This window comes from Penicillium riverlandense (assembly GCF_028828495.1).
Source record: "Penicillium riverlandense strain IBT 135883 chromosome Unknown utg000003l_segment0_segment0, whole genome shotgun sequence".
NCBI lineage: Eukaryota > Fungi > Ascomycota > Eurotiomycetes > Eurotiales > Aspergillaceae > Penicillium > Penicillium riverlandense.
Window position 1 is genome coordinate 2,573,597 of NW_026643196.1, and position 21,485 is coordinate 2,595,081.

Below are 21,485 nucleotides of genomic sequence, written 5' to 3' on the forward strand. Positions count from 1 at the left end.
CGGGCATACAGCCCTCGGCGCCTAACCTGCTTCGCGGATGGATCTCAGACCGTTGATTTGGGTGGGGAAACTCGCTGGAACTTGCGAGGCTACGCGCATCCCTGTCGATAATATGCAACTGCGCCGTAAATAATACTGTTACAGGTCTACTTTTTTTACTTTCGGCAAATGGATGTGCGAAACGGAGCGGTCAGATACGGAGGTGTGTGTGTTGATCTCTTTCGAGACGTTCAAGAAACAAATTGTTCATTATCTTCGTGAGCGTTAACCCAATTGCATTATCCCATCACACTCGTATGTTCCCGAGCCAGTCGGAACTCATCCCACTCGTCACGCCTCACCATGCGGGCTCGGATTGGCGACGAGACGCTGCCCGCAGCTGGCGTGACAGGCGCTGCACCGAGTCCGCGATAGGGCGGTGGTGGACCAGAGCCTGGCGAAGCAGCTGTCGGATCGTAGCAGGCGATGGACTGGACACTGAGTCTAGAGATGGGGACATCGATCCACGGACAAAGAATGCGCCCAGAGATGATCCGTGGAGCGTGTCCATGATCGAATTGAGAGGCCCGAGCAAAGTACCAGACCCGTCGGCCGAGGGATGAAGAATGGCATTACGCTGCTCCCGGGTCACGATGCCCTCGACTGCTTCCAGATGGTCGTCCAGCGTGGCCAACCGGCCGGCAAGTGAGTCGGCCTTGGTTAAGATCTGCGAGCGAAGCCGGTCAAGGTACTGCTCTTTGCGTCGGAGCTGCGTCACCAGGCGCGTGTCTCGCGCGATAGAGCCGCCAGATTCTAAGGTCGGGGGCGATGCGAGCAAACTATCGACCGCAGAGCGTAGGTCTGCGCGCAAGGAATCAAACTCCCAAGCCGCTGCCCGCACGGCCTGATCACTGCCCTGAAACTCAAGATCGAGAGCATGTTTGGCACCCGGAAACACGGCCTTCACCTGGTCCTGCAGGTTGCGGAGTGTACTCTCGCTTTGTTTGAGGACGACCGCGTGTGGGGTTAGGATTTGGAGGGTGGTGTCGAATATCGACTCGAGCCTCTTCTGCGAGGTTGCGAGGGCTTCTTCGGGGGACTGAAAGGGGTTGCTTGGTGGGAAGAATATCGGATCGGGGGATGTACAGCTGTTGGAATAGAGTGTCGCAACCGCGGAGATCTTGCACAAGTCGCGGACTTGGTAGACTAGCTCCGGGAAGACCAGCAGGTGAAGCATGAGAGTGAGTAGGACTACGTTGATTGTCGTACGGACCGAGGAAGGTAGCTGGCGACAGAGGGCTGTGAGCTTCGCGACAAGACCCATGTGCCTGCTTTGGGCCGCGGCAGACGTGCCAGCGTCTGTATTCACAGCGGATTCACTTGGCTGAGGCTGTTTCTGCGGCGAATCTGCGCCTGAAGATGATACCTGGTGCCGTTTCCTCAAGGAGGAGGAGGGCTGGTCTTTGGCGCGCACGCCCGGCGCAACCCACGAGGCTTCGGAGATGGCCACTTCGTAGATGGAGGGCATGATGAGCTCCGGGCCCGACACTGCTGTAGACGAAAAGGCAACCGGCGACTCAGTTCTTGTATTTGCTGTCGCGCCGTCTTTGTCGCGCTCCTTGTTGTCCCTGGCTATAGACGGATTGGCGGGTGTTGCGTCCTGCGCGCCTTGTTCTTTGAGCGACGAGGTCGACGCGACCACCCAGGAGTCACCCAGAACTGAGTGATCTGGAGTGCGCGGTGGGTCTCTAGACATCGCGCGGACGGTGACAGAATCATCGCATCGTAAGAGTGCGCCAAGGTGGTGTTATCAGGTGTTGATCATCCACGGGGCCAAAGCGGTGGGAACCAAACAAACGCTGCTTTTACAACCAACGATGCGCCCTTCGATTCGGCTGCGGCCACTGATTATTCCCAGAGCGCAATGGCAGAAAAGGCCATGGCTGCCACTCGTTCGCCCTTGTTCATGCTCTGCGCAGCCCAAAAATGAGCTTCCTCCCACCGACCACCGAGCTCTCGGCACCGCGCAGGAGCTCTTCACCTCGTCCGTCTACAGTCCTGGCTCGCCCCTGTTTCTTCCCAATGGTACGCACATCATCAACAAACTCGTCTCCTTCCTCCGCATCCAGTACCTGCAATATGGCTTCCGCGAAGTCCTGACCCCGTCGATCTACAAGCGCTCCCTGTGGGAGGTGTCGGGCCATTGGCAGAACTACAAGGATGACATGTACGAGGTGACCGGCCGCGGGGCAAGCGGGGACATGGACGGTGAGGCAGGCGAGGACGAGTCATATGGCCTGAAACCCATGAATTGTCCGGGTCATTGCCTGCTGTTCAAGTCGCAGACACACTCCTATCGCGACCTGCCGGTGCGCTATGCGGATTTCAGCCCGCTTCACCGCAATGAAGTTTCTGGGTCATTGACTGGTCTGACTCGCGTCCGTCGTTTTCACCAGGACGATGGGCACATCTTCTGCCGTCCGCAGCAGATCAAGACAGAGATCGCGTCCGCATTGGGTTTCGTGGACATGGTGATGACGACCTTTGGGCTGGGCCCGTATCGTTTAGTGCTCTCGACCCGGCCCGAGAAAGATTTTATTGGGAATATTGACATGTGGGACAATGCGGAGAGTCAGTTGCGCGAGGCCCTGGACAGCACTGGGCGTGAATGGGCGCTGAACGAAGGCGACGGCGCTTTCTACGGGCCCAAAATCGACATTCAGCTTCAGGACCAAGCGGGGAAGTACCATCAGCTGTCTACTATTCAACTGGACATGAACCTACCTCGGCGGTTTGAACTGGAATACCAGGTTGCCGAAGGCGAGGAGGATTACAACCCGGCTACTCCAGGAGTAGCCACCCCCGTGCTCGTTCATCGCGCCATTTTCGGCTCGCTGGAGCGGTTTTTGGCATTGCTGATCGAAGAAAATGGCGGCCGGTGGCCGTTCTGGCTCTCACCCCGCCAAGGCATTATTTTGACCGTCAACCAGGACGATGCCGTGGTGCGCCAAGCTAAAGAGGCCGCTGCGAAGTTCTCCGGATTCCGCGCATTGTTGAACCACGGGGATTCTCCTCCTCGACCATTGTCCTCCAACGATTCGACCTTCTTAGTCGATGTCGACACCAGCCCGCAGACTCTAGGCAAGAAAATCCAACGCGCTAAGCAGATGAAGTACAATTTCATATTCATCTTGGGTTCGCGCGACTTGGCCGACGGCAGTATAACCGTTGATGTCACCGGGCAGATGCAGAGCAAGACCGACCCAAATGCGCAACAGTTTCAGACACTGATGGGAACCCGGGTTGGAGCAGAGGCATTGAAGAACCCGCGCGCCGTGAAGCTCAAGGTCGACGACGTGCATTCGCTGCTGGTGCAGCTTGAGAAGCGCTTTTTGTGAGCGACGCTGCTGTTTGTTTGTACGATAGAACACTATATTCCCCTGAATGTACCACCATGCACAATTCTTATACTCTAGACTATGTTTACTCCACTTGTGCACGGAGCCCGGTTAGCTTCGGGCGGAGGTTGTGACTCAGGCACATTCTTGCTCCGAGGTCGGGGACGTTGTATTGAGTGCTTCCCCTAAGGATAGCTAGCAATGGCCACACTTGCGGCGGGCAATGAGCATCACTGCACAATAGAATACTATTTCCATATCAAAAGCATTCATCCAACAGTGCCGCTGCATTAGTTTGCATAATGCGCCCTATAGATGGCACCCGGGGGCGAGTCACGTGCTCCGTAGTCGGCGCCGAAAAAACTCGGCGTCATCGACGGCATTTTTCTTTTTGAGTCACAGAAATTCCCCAGATCTTCAGTGGCCTGAGCTTCTTGGCTATAAAGCAACGCCTCAATCCTGTACCTGGTCCATTCGAATCATCCCGACTGGCCATTTCCTGCCCTGCTCGTCTTTATCGTTTCTTATCGACGTCGTTCCCCGCGGTACCCCGCCACGCCGCCATGCCGATGTATGTCGGTCGAATTGATTGATACGGTTGATTCAACTGCTGACTCCTGCCAGGCTCAAGGATCCCTCTGTTAAGTACAAGCCGTTCAAGCCTCTGAACCTGCCGAACCGCCAATGGCCGAACAGGGTCATCGACAAGCCGCCGCGCTGGATGGCAACTGATCTGCGCGATGGCAACCAGAGTCTGCCGGACCCAATGGTATGAATGGACTGCTCGGGGAGAACACTGCATTAGAAATCTAACAGCTCCTTGTCTCTAGGACGGCGACCAAAAATACCGCTTCTTCAAGATGCTTGTCGAAATCGGCTACAAGGAAATTGAAGTGTCATTCCCGTCCGCCTCCCAAACGGACTTTGACTTCACGCGCCGTCTGGTCGAAGAGCCCGGTCTCACCCCCGACGATGTATGGCTGCAGGTCCTCTCTCCATGCCGTGAGGAACTGATCCGCCGCACGGTGGACTCGTTGAAGGGCGCCAAGAAGGCTATCCTGCACATCTACCTCGCCACGAGTCCGTGCTTCCGCCAGATTGTTTTCAACATGGACCGGAAACAGAGTCTGGAGTTGGCGGTGCGCTGTACCAAGTACGCGCGGTCCATCACGAAGGATGACCCGTCCAACGCCGGCACCGAGTGGCAATTTGAGTTCTCGCCGGAGACCTTCTCTGATACGGAGCCTGAATTTGCCGTTGAGGTCTGTGAGGCTGTCAAGGCTGCGTGGGAGCCTACTGTGGAGAACCCGATTATCTTTAATCTCCCCGCCACCGTGGAGATGGCCACGCCCAATATTTTTGCTGACCAGATCGAGTACTTCTGCACAAATATGACGGAGAGGGAGAAGTTCTGTGTGTCTGTCCACCCTCACAATGACAGAGGTTGTGCCGTGGCCGCGGCCGAGCTGGCACAGATGGCCGGTGCGCAGCGGGTGGAAGGCACCCTTTTTGGTAATGGGTATGATAAAGCGCCTCTATTTGACGAATCACTGCTAAATGTTTATCTAGTGAACGCACAGGAAACGTCGATCTAGTCACCTTGGCTCTAAATCTCTATACCCAAGGAGTCTCTCCTCAGGTAGACTTCTCCGACATCAATGCCATCATCAAGGTCGTGGAGGAGAGTAATAAGCTTGCTGTCCACGAAAGAGCTCCATACGGAGGTGGGTCCCCCCAAGTCCCCCAGTTTCCTCCCAAATCTTCTTCAGTATCGAGAAACTCACATAACTCACGATAAACAGGCATTTTGACACAAGTGGCATACTCGGGCAGTCACCAAGACGCCGTGGCTAAGGGCTTCAAGCTGCGTGAGAAGAACAACGCAACCGACAAGGATCTGTGGCAGATGCCATATATCCCGCTCGACCCTCAAGATATCGGACGGACATACGAGGCAGTCATCCGCGTCAACTCTCAGAGCGGCAAGGGAGGTGCTGCATGGGTTATTCTGCGCCAGCTCGAGCTGGATCTTCCCCGCTCGCTCCAGATCGAATTCAGCAAGGTCGTGCAAAAAGAAACCGAAGCCGTCAGCCGGGAACTCAAGCCGAACGAGATCGTCAACCTCTTCGAGCAGGCCTACCACCTCAAATCCAACCCGCGTTTCAACCTGGTCGACTACAACATCACGACAGACCGCTCGCAGTCGCCTGCTCCGCCGGAGCCCGGTAAGGCTCTCAACACCCGAAACCTCAAGCGCCGCTTCACGGGCATTATCGAGATTGATAACGTGCAACACGGCATTACCGGCGTGGGACCCGGTGCCATTTCCTCTCTGGCTGCCGCGCTGTCTACCCTCGGCATCGATCTCGACGTCGTCGACTACAAGGAGCACTCCATCGGTCTGGGCCGAGACGTCAAGGCAGCCACATACATCCAGTGCACAGCTGATGGCAGCAAGCAGCAAGTCTGGGGTGTTGGTATCCACCAGGATGTGGTGCAAGCCAGTCTGATCGCGCTGCTCAGCGCAGCCAGCTCGGTAAGTTGGTAGACTGTTATTTTTGAGGGTTAGTGTTGTTTTCTAACTCAGCCAGTTCCTCACTTCTCGCGCCGGCTCGCCTGCTCCCTTCCGGCCAGTACGCTCCAACACCTTTACCAACGAGGACTTGCAGGCTCTGGAGCAGCTGGCCGGCTCCAACGAGGCCATTGCTTCCAATGGTGGCTTGAACCCCAAGGTGGACATTGAACAGCTCACGAAGCAGGCCGAGGCCCAGTAAATATCTGAAAAGTGTTTGTGTGTGTAGCACTCGGGGTGGGAGTGACCAAATAATGCATTTATCATTGGAATTAAAGAATTTGGACTAGATCTACTGTCTTCTTCCTTGGATGTCCCCAAAATACAGACCTTGGGACTAGCCCGAATCTGACTTTCTGCCTATTTGCCGGATTTAGAGTAAAGATTTCTACATGGAATCAGATCTGCAGCCTTGCCTAGGTGGATGCGGCTTGGCATACGATATCGCGAATCCAGTGACAAAGTAGCTTAACAGGTCGACTTTTGGCCCCCGATGGTGTCAACTTTTTCCCCACGTCCAACTGCTAGGCATAAATAGGTCGCTTGATTTCCCAATAATCAGCTTTTTTTTTTCAATTTCATCAGAGCACCAAAAATGGAGAACCCAAACCCAACCGCAACCTCAAGCATGAAACAAGCGTTGTATCTCGCTTATTCACAGTCCAGCTATGGACTGCAATCTGTTCAACGCGATGCAACGAAGAGACCTCTGCTGTTGCTGACTGTCTTAACCGACCTGGAGGAAGCAGGTGAATCAGCCCTAGTAAATCACATCAATAAGTCACCTAAGCAAGGCGAAATCCAAAAATGGAAAGCCTCTGAAGAGCTTCTGCATTCAATAACTACTAAAAGTGATCTTCGAGACAGTATGGCCAGCCTGTACGGTCTTGCAATCCTGGCCTATCAAGTGGGGCATTCACGACTTGTTGTGGCGGACAACTTGACGAAACGTCAACTGGAAGGGATGCCTGCTCAGGGAGAGAGTTCACGAGTCTCCGTGGTTATGGTTGCCATTAAACCAGGCAAAGCAGATGGTCAGGTCCGCGTTATTGCCAAACGAGATGCAGTTGGCGAAGATGGGCAATGGCCCCTGTGGGATACGCTGGAATACTTTGATATCTCTCAGGAGTACATCTTGGGCAGGTTGTATGGTCGCCCTGATATATACGATACTTTCGGGTTGGAGTTGCATGATCCAGATCGCACTGTGTTTACGCCAGAAATTTTGACATCTCTGGGACGAGACGATCGCCGTACGTTATGCCACCCCCTTTGTGGCAGAGTTGAAATCTAAATGAATGTAAGAAGAAGATATGCAACAGCCCATTGTGCTACCTCCGTGGTTACGATTCGACAGGGATGAGCTAACTCAGGACATTTTTCTCTCATTTCCTTCCACTGTGAAAGAGAGAGAGAAGTTGCATTCAGTTCTGCAGGAGGGCTTGCGCAACCAATACCTAAAGACGAAAGAAGAGATGGAGAACCGGCGTAAAGAAAACAAAGACGGTGTTGACAACGACCAAAACTCGGACTCGGACGAGATCAAAGCGCCCACTGTCCGACTGCTTCCGTGGGAACACGACCACATCGCCTCGCGCCGCGATTTAATGCGCATCCGAGAGGCTTGTCGAAGCCGTGATTCTTATTTATACGGTCCCCGTTCTCTGAATTTCTTGTTGGAACCAATCAGGGGCGACAATGTCACGAGCGCCCAGTTCGGGACTTTACTGAAAGCTCCCACAGGAATTATTATCCTGCGAAAATCTTTGGACCAGGTGGTCAAGGAGGTGTTGGACTCTGACGTATGCGGATACGAGGAGATCAAAAAGGAACTGGAAAATAATGGGCGGGTTGACCCATCCAAAATGGAAATCATGCAGGACCCAGCTCAACCGTTCTATCCCAATCTTCCGCCATGGCTCCCTATTGATCGGAAAATGAACGGGGCTCCCCTGTTCTACCTCACAAACAAAGTCACCAAGCAAAAGCAACGCGCCCTTCAGGACGAGATCCAAGCTCTTAACAGCTTTGATGTAGACGACCATCCTTGGGAAAAGGTATGTTGCTTTGTCCCTTGGACAAGCGACGAGGATGGCACACACCTGCACATATGTGGGACAGCTTGTGGAAAATGTGTTATAACGAATACCGGCTATACCGCTACGATAAACCTGCTCTATTTGTTGACCAGCAATCATTCGTTGACAATACCGTCGTTGTGGCAGACACACTCTATTATCACTTGCCATGGGCCAGTGAAGAGGCTCTCAAGCTGCTCGAGGATGTTCCCGAGCCATCGATTAAAGGATTCGCCTACGGCCGGATCCCAGGCCGCGATGCACATACTGTCTACGCAAACCTCTCGATCGCCAACATGCAGTTGGATGAATTTTTTTGGTGGCCGCGAGGACGAGATCAAGCAGTTCATCAGGCCTGATTGGCCACAAGGTATCCCCGAAGACGAAGAAGATGACTGAAGTGGGAGACAATGTACAATAAGGTGGCAAAGAAAAATAAAACTAACAAATCTATTGCAATTATCTCCTCATAAACGTCGTAGATATAGACATTATTAGGCTAGGTATATAGTCATGATCAGCACTAATAGCTACCATCCCCAGAATGCATCAGCCCAAGCCCAAGCCCTCTTCCCACTCCCCGTGTGTCCATACACATCAAACCGCTGGGCTCCTTCCTCCTTAACAATATATCCAATCTCACATTTGGAGAACGTGACCTTGGGCTGCTTCTCATAGAAGTTATCATACGAAGAATGGAGTGCTTTCGCAAGGGTGTCGACTTTCCCGCCAGGATGCAGCTGGTGCCATGGATATCGGCAGGAGTTCCCTTCACACGACTTGAGCACCATCATTAGTGCGTCAAGTCGATTCATGATCTGCGGCAACTCGCGGTCGGCAATGCGATACTTGTTGTGTTTGGCTGGGTGAGCGGCCAGGTTGACCGTTTGGGCTGGGTCGTCCTTGTGCAGTTGTCAGATTTTATCCCTGGTTTAGGACTGTGGTATTTCTCACCTTCAAGTTGTAGAACTCTTTCTCATTTGTACACCACACTGAATAATAGAGACTGTAGTCGTCTGCGACCAGTCGGATACCCTTGTATGTGTTGTTCTTGTAGGCGTTGCCAGCATCACCGAGCCTATCACTGGCATATCCATAGACTCCTTCGGGTACAGCCTTTATTTCATAATCAGTAATGTGATTTAAATATGAGAACGTATAATATCACTTACCAGACCCCAGTACTCAATAGCAACATGCTCGGTCTTGTTTTGTGCTTGGCTGCTCGCGACTGTCGTCGGAATCTTCTTGCCATCCAGCCCAGGTTGGGTAGAGTCAGCAATGGAGAGGAATGTCGGTGCCAGATCTGTGTGGCTGGTAACCACGTCAAGGGTCTCGTTTTCAGGGATGCCAGGTCCCCGCACGATAAGAGGGATGTGGATATCAGTATCTACTAACTCGTAAGTATACTATAGTTAAACACCGAAGATCCTGAGTAAGCTCACCATATCCACAGTTCTTGCCCGGCTGCATACGATGCTGACCCAAATGATACCCATTGTCCGTCGAATAGAAGATGTAGGTGTTATCCAATTCGCCTGCCTTCTCGAGCTTGGTGACCAGTTTCTCAATCAAGTCATCAACGGCCTGCAGTGCACGAAGCCGGCAGCGCTGGAACTCATCGATGTAATCAACGACAGTCTGGTTCAATTCAGGAATACTGCCAACCCAACTGACCGCGCCATCAATCAGCTTGTTGAAGCTTTCGTCGCGCGGAATTTTGTAATCCTTGAATAGATCCGCATGGCGATGCGCATATTCAGGCTCCCCAAACCAGTGGACACCGTTTTCGGCTGAGCCATTAGCATGCGGTGCATTCGGGGCCACGGTCAGCATCCACGGCTTGTCATGCTGCAGTGCTTCATCCAAGAAGCCTTCAGCCTTACTAGCAATGACGTCGGTTGAATATTGTCCGTCGTATTTCTCGGGGGGCCGCCGTTGCGCGACATCCGCGCAAGGTAATAGCGATATGTCCATGGGTCCAGCAGGAATTCGGATCCGTTGAATCCTCTGGGATGAGGCTTGTTGTAGTTCTCTTCTGTCTGTGCATTCCACAACTTGCCCACGTAGTACGTGTTGTATCCGGCGTCCTGCATCCATAGGGGCAGGTAGTTGTCGTTCCAGCCGGCATCCACCACTTTGGGGTATCCACCATATGGTGGATTGACATCGGTTACGTTAGTGTTATGTGGCATGCGTCCAGTCCAGAGATTTGCGCGCGATGGACAGCAGATCGCGACGGAGCAGAAGTGCTTGGGATAGCTAGTTCCTTTTTGGACTAGGAGTTCCTGTTGTATGTTAGATATTGATAGAAAAATAAATACACCTAACAAAGACATACCTGAAGCTTGGGCATATGTTCTAGGCCTCCCACAAATTTGCCTTGGTCGTCCGTCAAGATGAATAGGATGTTGGGCTGCTTCGCGGCGGCGACAGCTAGCCAGCATAGCAACAGCTGGGTTGCCAGGAGAAGCTTCATTCTTCAGAGTAATGTTTGAGTTTAATTTGAAAATAAAAAAAAGAAGAAGACCGACAACTCTGGAGATTCCATGGAGGCCAGAGTGCCCATCCTATATACCCTCTTCTGGGTCCCCTCGTACGAATTCCCCCTCATCACGAAGGGAAAAAAAAGTCTTGTATCATTTCTCCACAGCATTCGCACAGCGGTCATCGGCAGCGATCACAGGGTAGATTGCCGTAGAGAGTATAGCAAAGCCGAGTGATCGTCGACTATAGACTGAAGCTTGTAGAGCTCGGAGAAACCAGGAAGCTGGAAGATGGACCAGCTGGCCAGAGCGCGGTGGGCTCAATATCCTTCGTAGAGACTTGCATGGCTTAAGGTGAGGGATCGGCAAAGACGCAATACCAAACAGCGTGATATGGTTGGTTGGAGTATGGCGAGATTTGCACGGCGATGATGCCAATCTGCCAGACTCTGCATGGTATAAATGTGGGTCTCCATGACGCCTTCGGCTACCGTGGTGTGTACTTTAATATCACGACATCGTGGGAGAGTATATGCAGCGCAGCATGTACGGAGTATGTAGGAAGCTCATTCCGAGAATCACGAGATGTTATTTGTTGGCTTATCCTCTAGCGGAGTGGAGATCAGAAGGTAAATGAGGTAGGTGTGCATACGAAGCATAGGACTAGGATCATCCCCCATGCCATATTTTTACTCGATTCAGGCTTTTTGGCGCCATATAGGTGGTAACAATATTATTTACCTAAAAGTATGAGCTCATTAAATTCTTCTTGGGCATGAAAATGGGTGGTGCGAGACGGCGATACCCGATCTAGCCGCTGCACGTGGACCTGACCGGTCACCGCATAGTCCTACTTCGACCCTTCAGCGACCAAACATGATTACTATAACTACTTCTATTGGGCTATCTCCCTAATATTTCCCCTCTCGCTTATCACTACAGCTCAAACTAGCCTACCCATCCATGCTCTATCCAGCATAGAAACATACCAGTAACGACTGCATGCGACACTGCACTCTTTCTCGCAGTCAGACGTCATTTCAGAGTCACAGGGTGTTGTGCCTCGAACTTCGTCAAAATCCTCACTCCCCTTTTGCAGTCGTTATTGTTTGGATCTTTAGGCTAATGCGAGGGCTGGTCCGTCCTGCTCGAAGGGCTTGGAAACCAGCACCATACACTCATTAGGGACAGTTTGAATGAGATTTATTGACTAGTCACCAGAAGGACAGGTCCTACTGTTGCTTAATTAATTTTATTAATGGGTTTCCAACCTTTCATCAAAAGCGGGATGCTTACAATTGATTATAGACTAAGAGTGCCACAGGAGAACTTTTCTTCAATTTTCTATCAATATTCGCCGCCCATTCGCGGCTGGAATCCTTGGCATTTGTCACCCATTCGCGACTGGACCAATGCATCAATTGTGCACTATAAATATAAACCTCTCATCTTGACGACGTGGCCTCCTTGATCAGGTCGGAGACTTCGATACAAAAACGGACAACGATTTTTGCCAAATGCCGCATGTGCTTGTGATCATCAATATTCCACGGACCATATTCCTGCATAGTCAGGAATCCAGCTGGTTCGGCATCCTTGTCCTTCAAATGCTGGACGTATTCATCCTTGTATGATGCCTCGGTGATGTAGATCTCATTTCGATCTTGCGAGATTATGAGCCGCCTAAGGAAAATAGGGTTAGTACGTTTCAGATTCTGTCTGTGCATGATAGCTCAACTTACTTGGGAAGTGCGACTTTCCGGGTGTTCTTCTCATCGTGCAGGATCCATCCAACCATTTGCGCCGACTCCTGGTACTGGATGGCGGGGTCCCCCTCCCGATCCCGAACTCGAGGTTTGACTTCGAGAATGGCAAATGCTTCCTCCATGCCCTCGCCCTTGAGAAAGCCGTCAGTGCGTGCTTCCATGTGGGCCTGCCCAAACTCGGCCTTGAACGCAAGTCTCGCAGAACTCCAGTCGCATTGCACCTCCGGGATGTTAACCGTAAGTGCGTTCAGATACTCGAGAAGGGCGGTGTTCACGATTTGCTCGTCTCGGGTGGGAGTCCAACGAACGTCTCGCATTTCTGCAGCCGCAGATGTGTTTGACACGCTGTCGCGCATCTGGATATCTTGCGGTCCACTCGATTCGCGACTCAGTGAATCGCTCTCGGCGTAGTCGGGGCGCGCGATGTTGCGTTGAGGTCGGACGTCTCGGAATTCGACCCTGTCTGACAGATTATCGTCAGTCTTCGAAATCTCCAGTTGGTACTTTCGAACAAGCTGGAAAACCCCCTGTTGTCTGCCCATCGTCCCTTTTTGTAGGGCTGGATGTGCGTCTTGTTCCCCTGGATGTGTTTCAAGTATGCAGCGAACGGAACGAGCTCTTTCATCACATCATCAGCCTTTACTTTGAACCTCTTGGGGCCTACTTCGAAATCGTCAATGACGATAAGGGGAGGCCACAGAACACGCAGTTGCAGGAACTGTTCTTCCCCAAGCTTGGAGCCCGATTTCATCGGACTTAGGGTGTGGATGGTAGGGTTGATCAGCTTGTTGCTCTGGATTCTAGCCTTCCAAGGACTTTCAATGGGCGGCAAAAGCGAACTGTCATTAGTATTGGCCATTTTGGTCAAATTTGGAGTACAAGGTGGATTGTGAAAGGTCAAGTAACGGCCTCGAATGATCCTGGTAACAATCCATTTCGTCTGGTTGCTCCTTCCCGCTGGAAGAGCAGCTTGTACCCTTTCAAAATTGAAGCCTGCAGACATCGCCACCAAGCGCATTCACGCATTTACAAGGGCCACAATATAGAAGGAGCGAAATAAGTTCTCAGGCGTTAAAACTCGCTGGCAACGGTCTATTCAGGTACAGAATGGCCAGTTGCTCAATTGGATTTCTCATTGGTCCAATCAGTAGTATAAAGCGGACGTCATTGGTCTCACATGACCTGCATCAGCATGACTCGTTTACCTAGGTTCTAGGCACCACCACTCCTAGCCATTTCAATCGCACAAAATGAACGCCGAAACAGAGGCTAAGCGCCACGATGATATCAAACGTCTACATCAGGAGATTGAAAGTTGGCCTAGCGAGTTCCTTTCACCCAGCGACCTTCAGCGGCTTGGAATCCATGCTCTACAGGTTGACACGAGTGATGACGGCTCCCTTCAGCTAGACCCATGCTTTTTTCAACCCCTACGACCTCAACTGCTGCGCGACTATCCAATCTGTTCTGACTCTGAAAGACTCGCGGAATTAGATCTCCCCTTAGACTGGGAAGGTACTTTGAGGCGGACGAGGGAGACTTTTCCGCATGAGAAAGAACTTGAAAAACGCGCAGCACAGGTATTCCAGAATGTTCAGGAACTATATACTCCGGAGGATTGGTGGCGGCGTGCTCGGGAAACCCACGATCATATATGCAGTCAACTAAATGTCTGTCGAGATGGTTTGCCTGGGGATGGGTATCCGTCTTTGAGGCAGTTCGAGACTTTGAACGGGCCGAAATGGAGGTATGCCTCGTATTGTTTACGATTATATTCCCTGAGCCCTAATTAGAGACAGGAATACATATCGACGAAGGGATCAACGGACGTTTGAGGATGGGCTATGTGCTCAAGCGTGGCGCATCCCCCGCGAATACGAGGATAAGGCAAAGAAGCACGCTATGCCTCATGCTCTCTTTACAATCATCGCTGACGTCCGGGCCAACAATTATCCTCAGAGCCTCACTCGCTGCGAGATGAAAGCCATCATAAGAGTGATGCGGGTACGAACAGCAGTCAACCCATATCAACGACATCTAATTCAGCCGGTGAGTTTTCTCAACTTCATACAGACCTCTTTCCACTGATTATTTCTATAGGCGTTAGTTTTATCGTACATGGGCCGGAAGCATGGGCGAATCATTCAAGCCCATCATGATGGTGAACGAATGACGATTCAATACTCGCCCCTTTGGAGCTTCGAGGATGAGGATACCGCACCTGTGGAGTTGTTTGTTCGCTACAATCTGAGCATCCCTATTGGACTACAGAAGGAGACTCTGTGTATTAGATGATATGTTTCAATATCTATCGTGTGAGCTACGTGGTTAGTTTTAGCTCGAGACAACGAGGTAGGTTAGCTATTGCAACGCTTTTTTCCTGACAGCTAAAAATAAGCTTGGCCAAAAGAGAAGAAACTGATAAATCAATCCATCCAGCGTGCAAAGAGACCAACGCTCCTAATGTTGATGAGGATATAGAATACAAATATTTAACGCGACGCTTGTAATCTACCTCACTGCTATCAATCTTACCATATCCGATGAATCTCTTCATTTGTATGACCCACTTGGAATGTTGGGTCTCGGACAAAGTCGCATATACATTCAAACATCGGGGGCCAGCATTATGACGAAGAGTGCTACTACTGATGCAGTTACAATTTTCCCTATTGGATAGTCGTACAGCAGATAGGAAAAGATACCAAGCACAAGTTAATATTCCGGCAGGTATGTACAGACACAACAGAATATGTAGATTGTCCCGCATAAAGCAGGGAGGGAAGACAGACAAAAATTCAAAGCTAAGGAGGTATTCGAGGGGAAATGAACAAGACATTGTAGCGGATTAGGGGGGAGTGTGGGTCGTGTGTAGGGGAAAGGCGAAAGAAAACGCACAAGGGCCATGCTAAAAACGAGACAAGCATCAAAACACAAATTTGAAACCTCATGTAGTGAGAAGGTGGAATCTAAACACCAAAGGGTTGGTTGGAGGTGGGGGACCATATACAAAGTGGTGTTTTTCAGGGACCATATTCACTTCCGTCGTAGCGCTTCCGCACTGCGGCACTCATGTTGTTTGGTGAGCGCTGAACGAAGTCTGATCCGTCGTCCCCGCCCAGAGTGGACTGGTACATTAAGGCTTCTTGTGGCCAGTCGTCCATTGTTCCGCTCTCCTGGGTGCCGGGACGAATTTTTTCTTCCTGTCCTGGCTCTGCGCCTGCGGGGACGCTGCTGAATCGCGTCTGGCTGGGCAGGGCGTCTCGTCCTGTCGAGGGGGACTCGGCCGCAGGGACGGTTGATTCGTACTGCTGGGGCTCAATGGGCGTGTTGACCATGTCAAAACTGAATCGGAAATCACGGTTATTGGCAGTTCCGGTCCCAGAGACAGGATTCGCATATCCCACATTGTGGTCATCGGCGTCCTCTGTCACGAGCGTGGCTGACTGGGGCTCTGCAATGTGAGGGAGACCGGGACTCGGCTCACGGACAGGCGTCCCAGCGAAAGAGCTATCAGCATCAAGCTCCTGTGGCAGGCCAGAGGAAGACATATCCTGGTAGGAGTTGATTTGAGCCTGCTGCATTGAGTCTTCATGCACTGGAGCCGGAGATCGCGGAACTTCACTCTCGAGGTTGGCCAGTGTCGACTTGCGCAGACTGCTACCCATGGTGCTCCCGGGCTTGGAACCTCGACTGACGCGATGCTGGGGCAGGTCCGCAAATGGACCATCCGCACCGTCTGAGTCACGGATACTGAATTGAGCGATTGTCCGCAGCTTGCGGGTTACCCATGATGCTAGAACCTTGCCACGCTGTTTTTCGCCGAGGCGTGAGCGGGGGAAGTCACCATGAGAGACGAACGCGACAATGTCCACGACAACTTGGTGCTCGTTGAGAATGGCATCGACAATGACTGGGACAAGAGATGCCAGATACGCTTTTCGGGTGACTTCGACCACGACCACGATCATACCGCCTGCTTGGAAAATCGCACATCCACCAGGCAGAATGTTCCGGTGGCACCTTTCAATTGAGCTTTCAATATCCATCGGGAAATGGCTAAGCCCGTTGACCTCGAAAGTCTCGCCAATACCTCCCAGGACAAAGAGAACTTGCATTTCGACAGGTTGCCCACCGGCGCCGATTGGCCGAGTGACAGTGTGAAGGAACCCTAGATCACCGGTGCGAATGTAGGGCACGTTCGGGTCACCATCAGCGACCCGACCATCCATGCGTTCATTGTCAAATTCCTGCTTGGATTTGTAGAAGCCCTTAGCACAAGCGTCTGACTGCACCCATATCTCGCCGTACTCTCCTACATGGGCCAGCGTGCAGGTTTCTGGATTGACGATGGCAATCTGCGTGTTGACCGGCACCATTCCTGAGTCTTGGAGTAGTAGGGCGGTGGGGTCTGCGTCTGGGTCCACAGGGTAAATTAGACCTCGACGGAGACTTCGGAGATCCAGCCACAGCTCAATCGGCTCTATGCACATATATGACCTGGTGACGATCATGGGATTGAGGACGTGTGAGTACACGATATTAATCGAGGTGCGGTCCAGGGCAGCGGAAGCAAAGTGCAGGCGCACTTTTTGGTCTGTGTGCAAGACATTAGTAAGTTTGTACGATTTTCAGGGCAGAGAGTGCATACATATATCGACTCTCGGCCGTCCTTCCGCGGATATCATCAGGTTCTTCAGCTCTTGAAGCTGAAAGCCCTTTGCACCCATAACATTCATGGCATAATCCAACATCTGGCTAGTGGCGTAGGTGTCCTTGATCTTGTACCGTGAGAGAGTCACGAAGAGAGTCATCGGGTTCTGAGCAAAGTCGACCGGAGACACGAGGTAGGTAGGCGCGCCTAGAGTTCTCATTAACCCGAGGAAATGTTCGAAGGTCAGGTCAAAAACTTACCAACGTAGATACCCATCAAACAGGTGTGCAGGAATCCGAGACCCAGTGTACTACGCACACTACCGAGCACCGGCCTCGAGCTTGTCATTTGGCACGTTTCCTTCTGCACCTTGCACATACCCATAATGGTATCATGGCCAATAGCCACAGAAATCCTTCGCTGATCGGGTGTCCAGTACGTCCAGACCAGGGCAGGCTGGCCACCTTGCAGCCAGGCGTCTTTCATGGTATATCCGAGCTCGCGGCATCCATGAGACTGCTTGGAGGGCTTGTTCGTGTTGTATATAGCAGGCACACCGATGCGGAGAACCTGTGCGGACTGCTTGACATGCTGGGAGACGAGCTTCAGCCTCATGACATGATCGACCTCGGCATTGACAATGATTGCCTTGACGTTGAAATCGCTGATGACGTGCAGGAACGCAGGCGCGTCTTCTGAGAGGCGGTTTTGGTCAATGGGCGCCATTGGAATGGCAACAACACCCAAACAGAAACAAGCATGAATGGCATAGATATACTCCTCGGAATGGGTATACATCAACACCAGATGATCTCCGGGGCGGACCTTGACTTTGTTCTTCAGGTATGTTGCCACTGCAGAGACCTTCAAGTCAAACTTCTTCCAGGTGAGACCCTTGCCCTCCTTACCACGGCCGTCGATAGAGCAGTAAGCCAGTTCTTCAGCTTGGCGCGAGACCCGCCACTGGAGAAGGTCGACAATTGTCTTGAAGTTGTTCAGAGGTGTGGAGGTGCGGTCGTCCATGATAACATCGCGGTAGTCGACGCCCGAGTACTGTTTCTCTTGATAGGCGAGCAGCTCTTGCCTCGACTCGACAGCAAGGGGGGACCAAATACCGCCGACCGGGTCGACACCAACAGGTAGGTTCATCACCGCTCGCTCGACTCCGAATTTGACATGCACAGCCTGCAGCGTACCAGCATCGAATTCCTTGCGACAAAGCATGTTGCCGATCTCCTGTCGACCGTTCTTGGTGACGCGCGGCAGCGAGTTCGGGGCCGTAAGGAGCACGCAATAAACGCGAAGATGATGTTCCTGATACACAACCTCCATACACCTCTCTGCCAGGGACTCTAAGAGAACGGAGTCAAGCTGGCGGGGAGGTCCCCCAGAGGTTGTAGGTGCCGTTGAAGCAGCATAAGACTCTAACACGATGACTGGAAGATGCTCGTCATTCACAAACACATCAAAAGCTGTACAGTCGTGAATCTTCGGTACTTTCTTCAACAGACTGACAACTAGATGCTGAACGAAGAAATAGCGGTGCTCTGCGATCTCCTGCCCATGTTCAACCCACTCGACCTTCTGACGGAGTCGGTCTTCGTAGAGACCCAGCACGAAGACTTTGCCCTCGATAACGCATCCCAGCAGACCGGTGCGCAGAAATTCAGGCTCCACAAGCACCGGAGTGGGATTGTTCTCCTCGAACTTGTAAGGACGGGCGTGGAAAATGGCTTCGGTATGCTTTGGCAATGCCCAAAAACCGCCAGACAGGGAAGGCGAATCGACCCAGATCTCTCCAATGACATTGGGCGTGCACAGAAGATTGGTTTCAGGATCGACAATGGCCAGAGTAGCGTCAGGGATGGGATAACCGAAAGAACCGACGCGCACAGCATGAGGCATACTAGCAGCAAATTTGCGAGCATTTTCGCCCATAGCGAGGACGACGATCTCATTGCTTTTCAGAGCCTCCTTATCCAAGAGAACCTCTCCCAGTTCGTTCTTCGAAGTCTCCTTGGGTTGTGAGATTCGGGACCCGCGAGACCCACCGCCGAGAAGACTGCTGCCGAAGCCAGTATTGGTCTCGGACTTTTCGAGTTTCGTGTCTTCTTTCTTGGAGTCAGAGTGAACCGCCGGGTCCATCTCATGGGTCAAGAGGCATCCCATGCGCTCTTCGCCGCCAAGCCAATCGCGCATGCTAATCACCATACCGCCATGTTCGGGCAAGCACAGCATTGGCGTCACAATCTCTCGAGCGCGCGGGTTCCGCATGGGCCGCAGCCATCGGTCTGCCAAGATCTCGTGGAACTCAGAGTCCAAAGTGAGCGTATCAATCAGACACATTTTGACACTACTGAAATTAGGCTCCGAATTCTTCTTGTAATGTCGAGTGGCCATGGGGTCCTGCTGGTAGTTGTACGCCGCAATCTTCAAGCCAGAGTAGTCGGCAGCCATGATTGTTGCCTTGTACTTGGTGACAACGTGAGCATAGAGACCAGCCGTCTCCACTACTCGATCTTCAAGCCAAACGGTTGTATGGCCACCATAGACGTTGAAAAGCACGGCCAGGATCATGCCAATGCCCTGTCGCGGGTCCAGGTAAGTAACGATAGTCTCTCCCTTGGCGTATTGTCTGGCACTCGAATCAGTGGGTGCAGCGGTCACGATAGCACTCAGGCAGGACATCTGGTGCATGATGGTCCGATGGCTCATCACCACACCACGCGTGTCACCTGTCGGGGCTCGTGCAAACTCGATATACGCAAGGTCTGGAACGACCAATGGGGGCGTGTCATCCTTCTTCTTCGGGTGGAAACTGCCGAATTCGTTCGTCTTCCACCATTCCACTCCGCGGGGCCAATTCAGCTTCTGTGCAGTGATGTCGCGTTGGAAGTTTTTCAGGTTGTTTTCAGTCGTCAAGGCCAAATGGGCTTGAGTGGATGTGAGCACCAGGTTCAAGCTCTGATAATCATCCAACTTGTTGATTGGAACCGCAACAACACCAGCAATGAAACAGCCTAAAAGAGCGACTGCAAACTCGATAACCTCGGCATCGCGGTAGATCAGGGCCACACGATCTCCGCGATACAGGTTGCTCTTATCGCGAATCACTTGAGCAACTTTCTCGGCACGGCTTGCCAACTTTTCCCATGTAATGGACGCAATCTCTTTTCCTTTCTGGTCCAATACCCAATACGCTGGCTGCTTCCCATGCGCTCGAGCGCGATGCCGCAGCACTGTCGGAAGATTATCAAACTTGGACATCGGAGTGCTCTTATCATGCGGGTCATTGACCGAAAAGGGGATATCTCGAGGCTCCAGAGGATGCAAGTGTTGGAGGGTCGGCGCATATTGAAGGTCCGAGGCGGGCATCAAAGGCGGTGCCATATTCGCTGTGGGCGAAAAAGCTTCTCCCGACTGAGAATACCGGTGGAACCCACCGCCATAGCTCTCCCGGTAGTCCTCATGCTGCTGACCGGCAAAATCAGAGAAGAATCCCTGTTGTGAGTCCAGCATCGTTGACTGTCGCGTGGCTCCGCCCGCCGCAGGATCGTATGCCACGGTATCGTCCACGTACTCGGGATGGGCATTCGGGTTGAACGCATAGTTCTGGCTCAGCAGTGTTGCCGTCCGCGAACCATCCTGGCCTTGTGATCCCGGAGGTGCTGGCTTGGGCAAGAAAAGTGAATCGTACGATGAGGACGACGGCATCCGACCAACCCCGCCGCTACTTCTATCGTAGGGCGCAGCCGGTGTTGGCGACGGGTTCCGCATGTCCATACTACCACGGTGGTCGTATCCGAGTCCTCCGCCACTCTGTCTGCCATCGAAACTGCCGGCATACGTCGGAGATGCGAGACTTGGCTGACGGGACTGGCCCGTTGCCGGACCAACACTCAGAATAGCAGGCGGAGCCATGTTTGAAGGATGTGAGGTGGCTTCATAGTCGGAATTCGAGTGATTGACGATCTCGAGGGGTTTGTTTGGGCCGAGGAATTGCGCCAGAAGCATCGAACGTCGCTTTTGGTATCTTTGTTTTTGGTCAGTCCGGTTGAGCTCGTTGACAGAATGATAATCACGGCGATTTCTCCGTCCACCCAACAATTGGATTGCGCCGTGGGGTGGCCGAAAACCTCGGTCTGGCGGGAAACTGCTTACCCTTTCTCGGTGATATCGCCCTCCTGTCATGGAACCCAGCATGTCAGCGCATCTTCACAGTGAGTAGCAGTGAGGACAATGCCTACCTCCAATTCCCGATCCAGGTCGCGCAGTGCGGCCTGAAGCTCGGGGCTCTCTTCGGCCATCAGGACGGTGGGCCTCGATTCGGGGAAGTGAACGGAGTGCGGCGGGGGGTGGAGGAATAGGGCGTAATCAAGGACGCCTCATCGCAGTCCGCGTCGTTCCAGAGGTCAGACGGGGAGGAATGGCTGGTGAATTGCGATCTTCTGGGAAAATAATAATCGAGCACAGCGGGAGATGTTCGATCGACTTTGGCTCGCTGTCAAGCTTCATTCGCGTTGAACGTCACCTGCCCGGGCGGTCAAGCCAG

At 52.4% G+C, this 21,485-nt stretch overlaps 8 protein-coding genes across 8 annotated transcripts; 4 read left to right on the forward strand and 4 right to left on the reverse strand.

Moving 5' to 3' along the window:
• Positions 1-337: 337 nt before the first annotated feature.
• N7474_004708 (uncharacterized protein) lies at positions 338-1,735 on the reverse strand (the record flags this gene model as incomplete). Its single annotated transcript, XM_057196123.1, has 1 exon — positions 338-1,735. The coding sequence occupies one exon, from the start codon at positions 1,733-1,735 to the stop codon at positions 338-340; it is 1,398 nt and encodes a 465-aa protein (XP_057053519.1).
• A 121-nt stretch (positions 1,736-1,856) lies between these two features.
• Positions 1,857-3,377, forward strand: N7474_004709 (threonine--tRNA ligase MST1; the record flags this gene model as incomplete). The annotated part of the gene is made up of 1 exon (XM_057196124.1): positions 1,857-3,377. One exon carries the CDS (start codon positions 1,857-1,859, stop codon positions 3,375-3,377), a length of 1,521 nt encoding a protein of 506 aa, XP_057053520.1.
• Positions 3,378-3,940: 563 nt separating this feature from the next.
• N7474_004710 (2-isopropylmalate synthase) lies at positions 3,941-6,151 on the forward strand (the record flags this gene model as incomplete). Its single annotated transcript, XM_057196125.1, has 6 exons — positions 3,941-3,948; positions 4,002-4,146; positions 4,208-4,896; positions 4,947-5,101; positions 5,180-5,913; positions 5,969-6,151. The coding sequence occupies 6 exons, from the start codon at positions 3,941-3,943 to the stop codon at positions 6,149-6,151; spliced, it is 1,914 nt and encodes a 637-aa protein (XP_057053521.1).
• A 393-nt stretch (positions 6,152-6,544) lies between these two features.
• N7474_004711 (uncharacterized protein) lies at positions 6,545-8,386 on the forward strand (the record flags this gene model as incomplete). Its single annotated transcript, XM_057196126.1, has 3 exons — positions 6,545-7,202; positions 7,255-8,006; positions 8,141-8,386. 3 exons carry the CDS (start codon positions 6,545-6,547, stop codon positions 8,384-8,386), a joined length of 1,656 nt encoding a protein of 551 aa, XP_057053522.1.
• A 171-nt stretch (positions 8,387-8,557) lies between these two features.
• On the reverse strand, positions 8,558-10,506 carry N7474_004712 (sulfatase family protein; the record flags this gene model as incomplete). The annotated part of the gene is made up of 6 exons (XM_057196127.1): positions 8,558-8,929; positions 8,982-9,143; positions 9,200-9,417; positions 9,473-9,869; positions 9,914-10,315; positions 10,369-10,506. The coding sequence occupies 6 exons, from the start codon at positions 10,504-10,506 to the stop codon at positions 8,558-8,560; spliced, it is 1,689 nt and encodes a 562-aa protein (XP_057053523.1).
• A 1,452-nt stretch (positions 10,507-11,958) lies between these two features.
• N7474_004713 (uncharacterized protein) lies at positions 11,959-13,138 on the reverse strand (the record flags this gene model as incomplete). The annotated part of the gene is made up of 3 exons (XM_057196128.1): positions 11,959-12,196; positions 12,256-12,738; positions 12,804-13,138. The coding sequence occupies 3 exons, from the start codon at positions 13,136-13,138 to the stop codon at positions 11,959-11,961; spliced, it is 1,056 nt and encodes a 351-aa protein (XP_057053524.1).
• A 391-nt stretch (positions 13,139-13,529) lies between these two features.
• N7474_004714 (uncharacterized protein) lies at positions 13,530-14,574 on the forward strand (the record flags this gene model as incomplete). Its single annotated transcript, XM_057196129.1, has 3 exons — positions 13,530-14,026; positions 14,079-14,328; positions 14,380-14,574. 3 exons carry the CDS (start codon positions 13,530-13,532, stop codon positions 14,572-14,574), a joined length of 942 nt encoding a protein of 313 aa, XP_057053525.1.
• Positions 14,575-15,302: 728 nt separating this feature from the next.
• Positions 15,303-21,240, reverse strand: N7474_004715 (putative AMP binding domain protein; the record flags this gene model as incomplete). The annotated part of the gene is made up of 5 exons (XM_057196130.1): positions 15,303-16,876; positions 16,931-17,140; positions 17,194-20,966; positions 21,095-21,117; positions 21,181-21,240. The coding sequence occupies 5 exons, from the start codon at positions 21,238-21,240 to the stop codon at positions 15,303-15,305; spliced, it is 5,640 nt and encodes a 1,879-aa protein (XP_057053526.1).
• Positions 21,241-21,485: the final 245 nt, after the last annotated feature.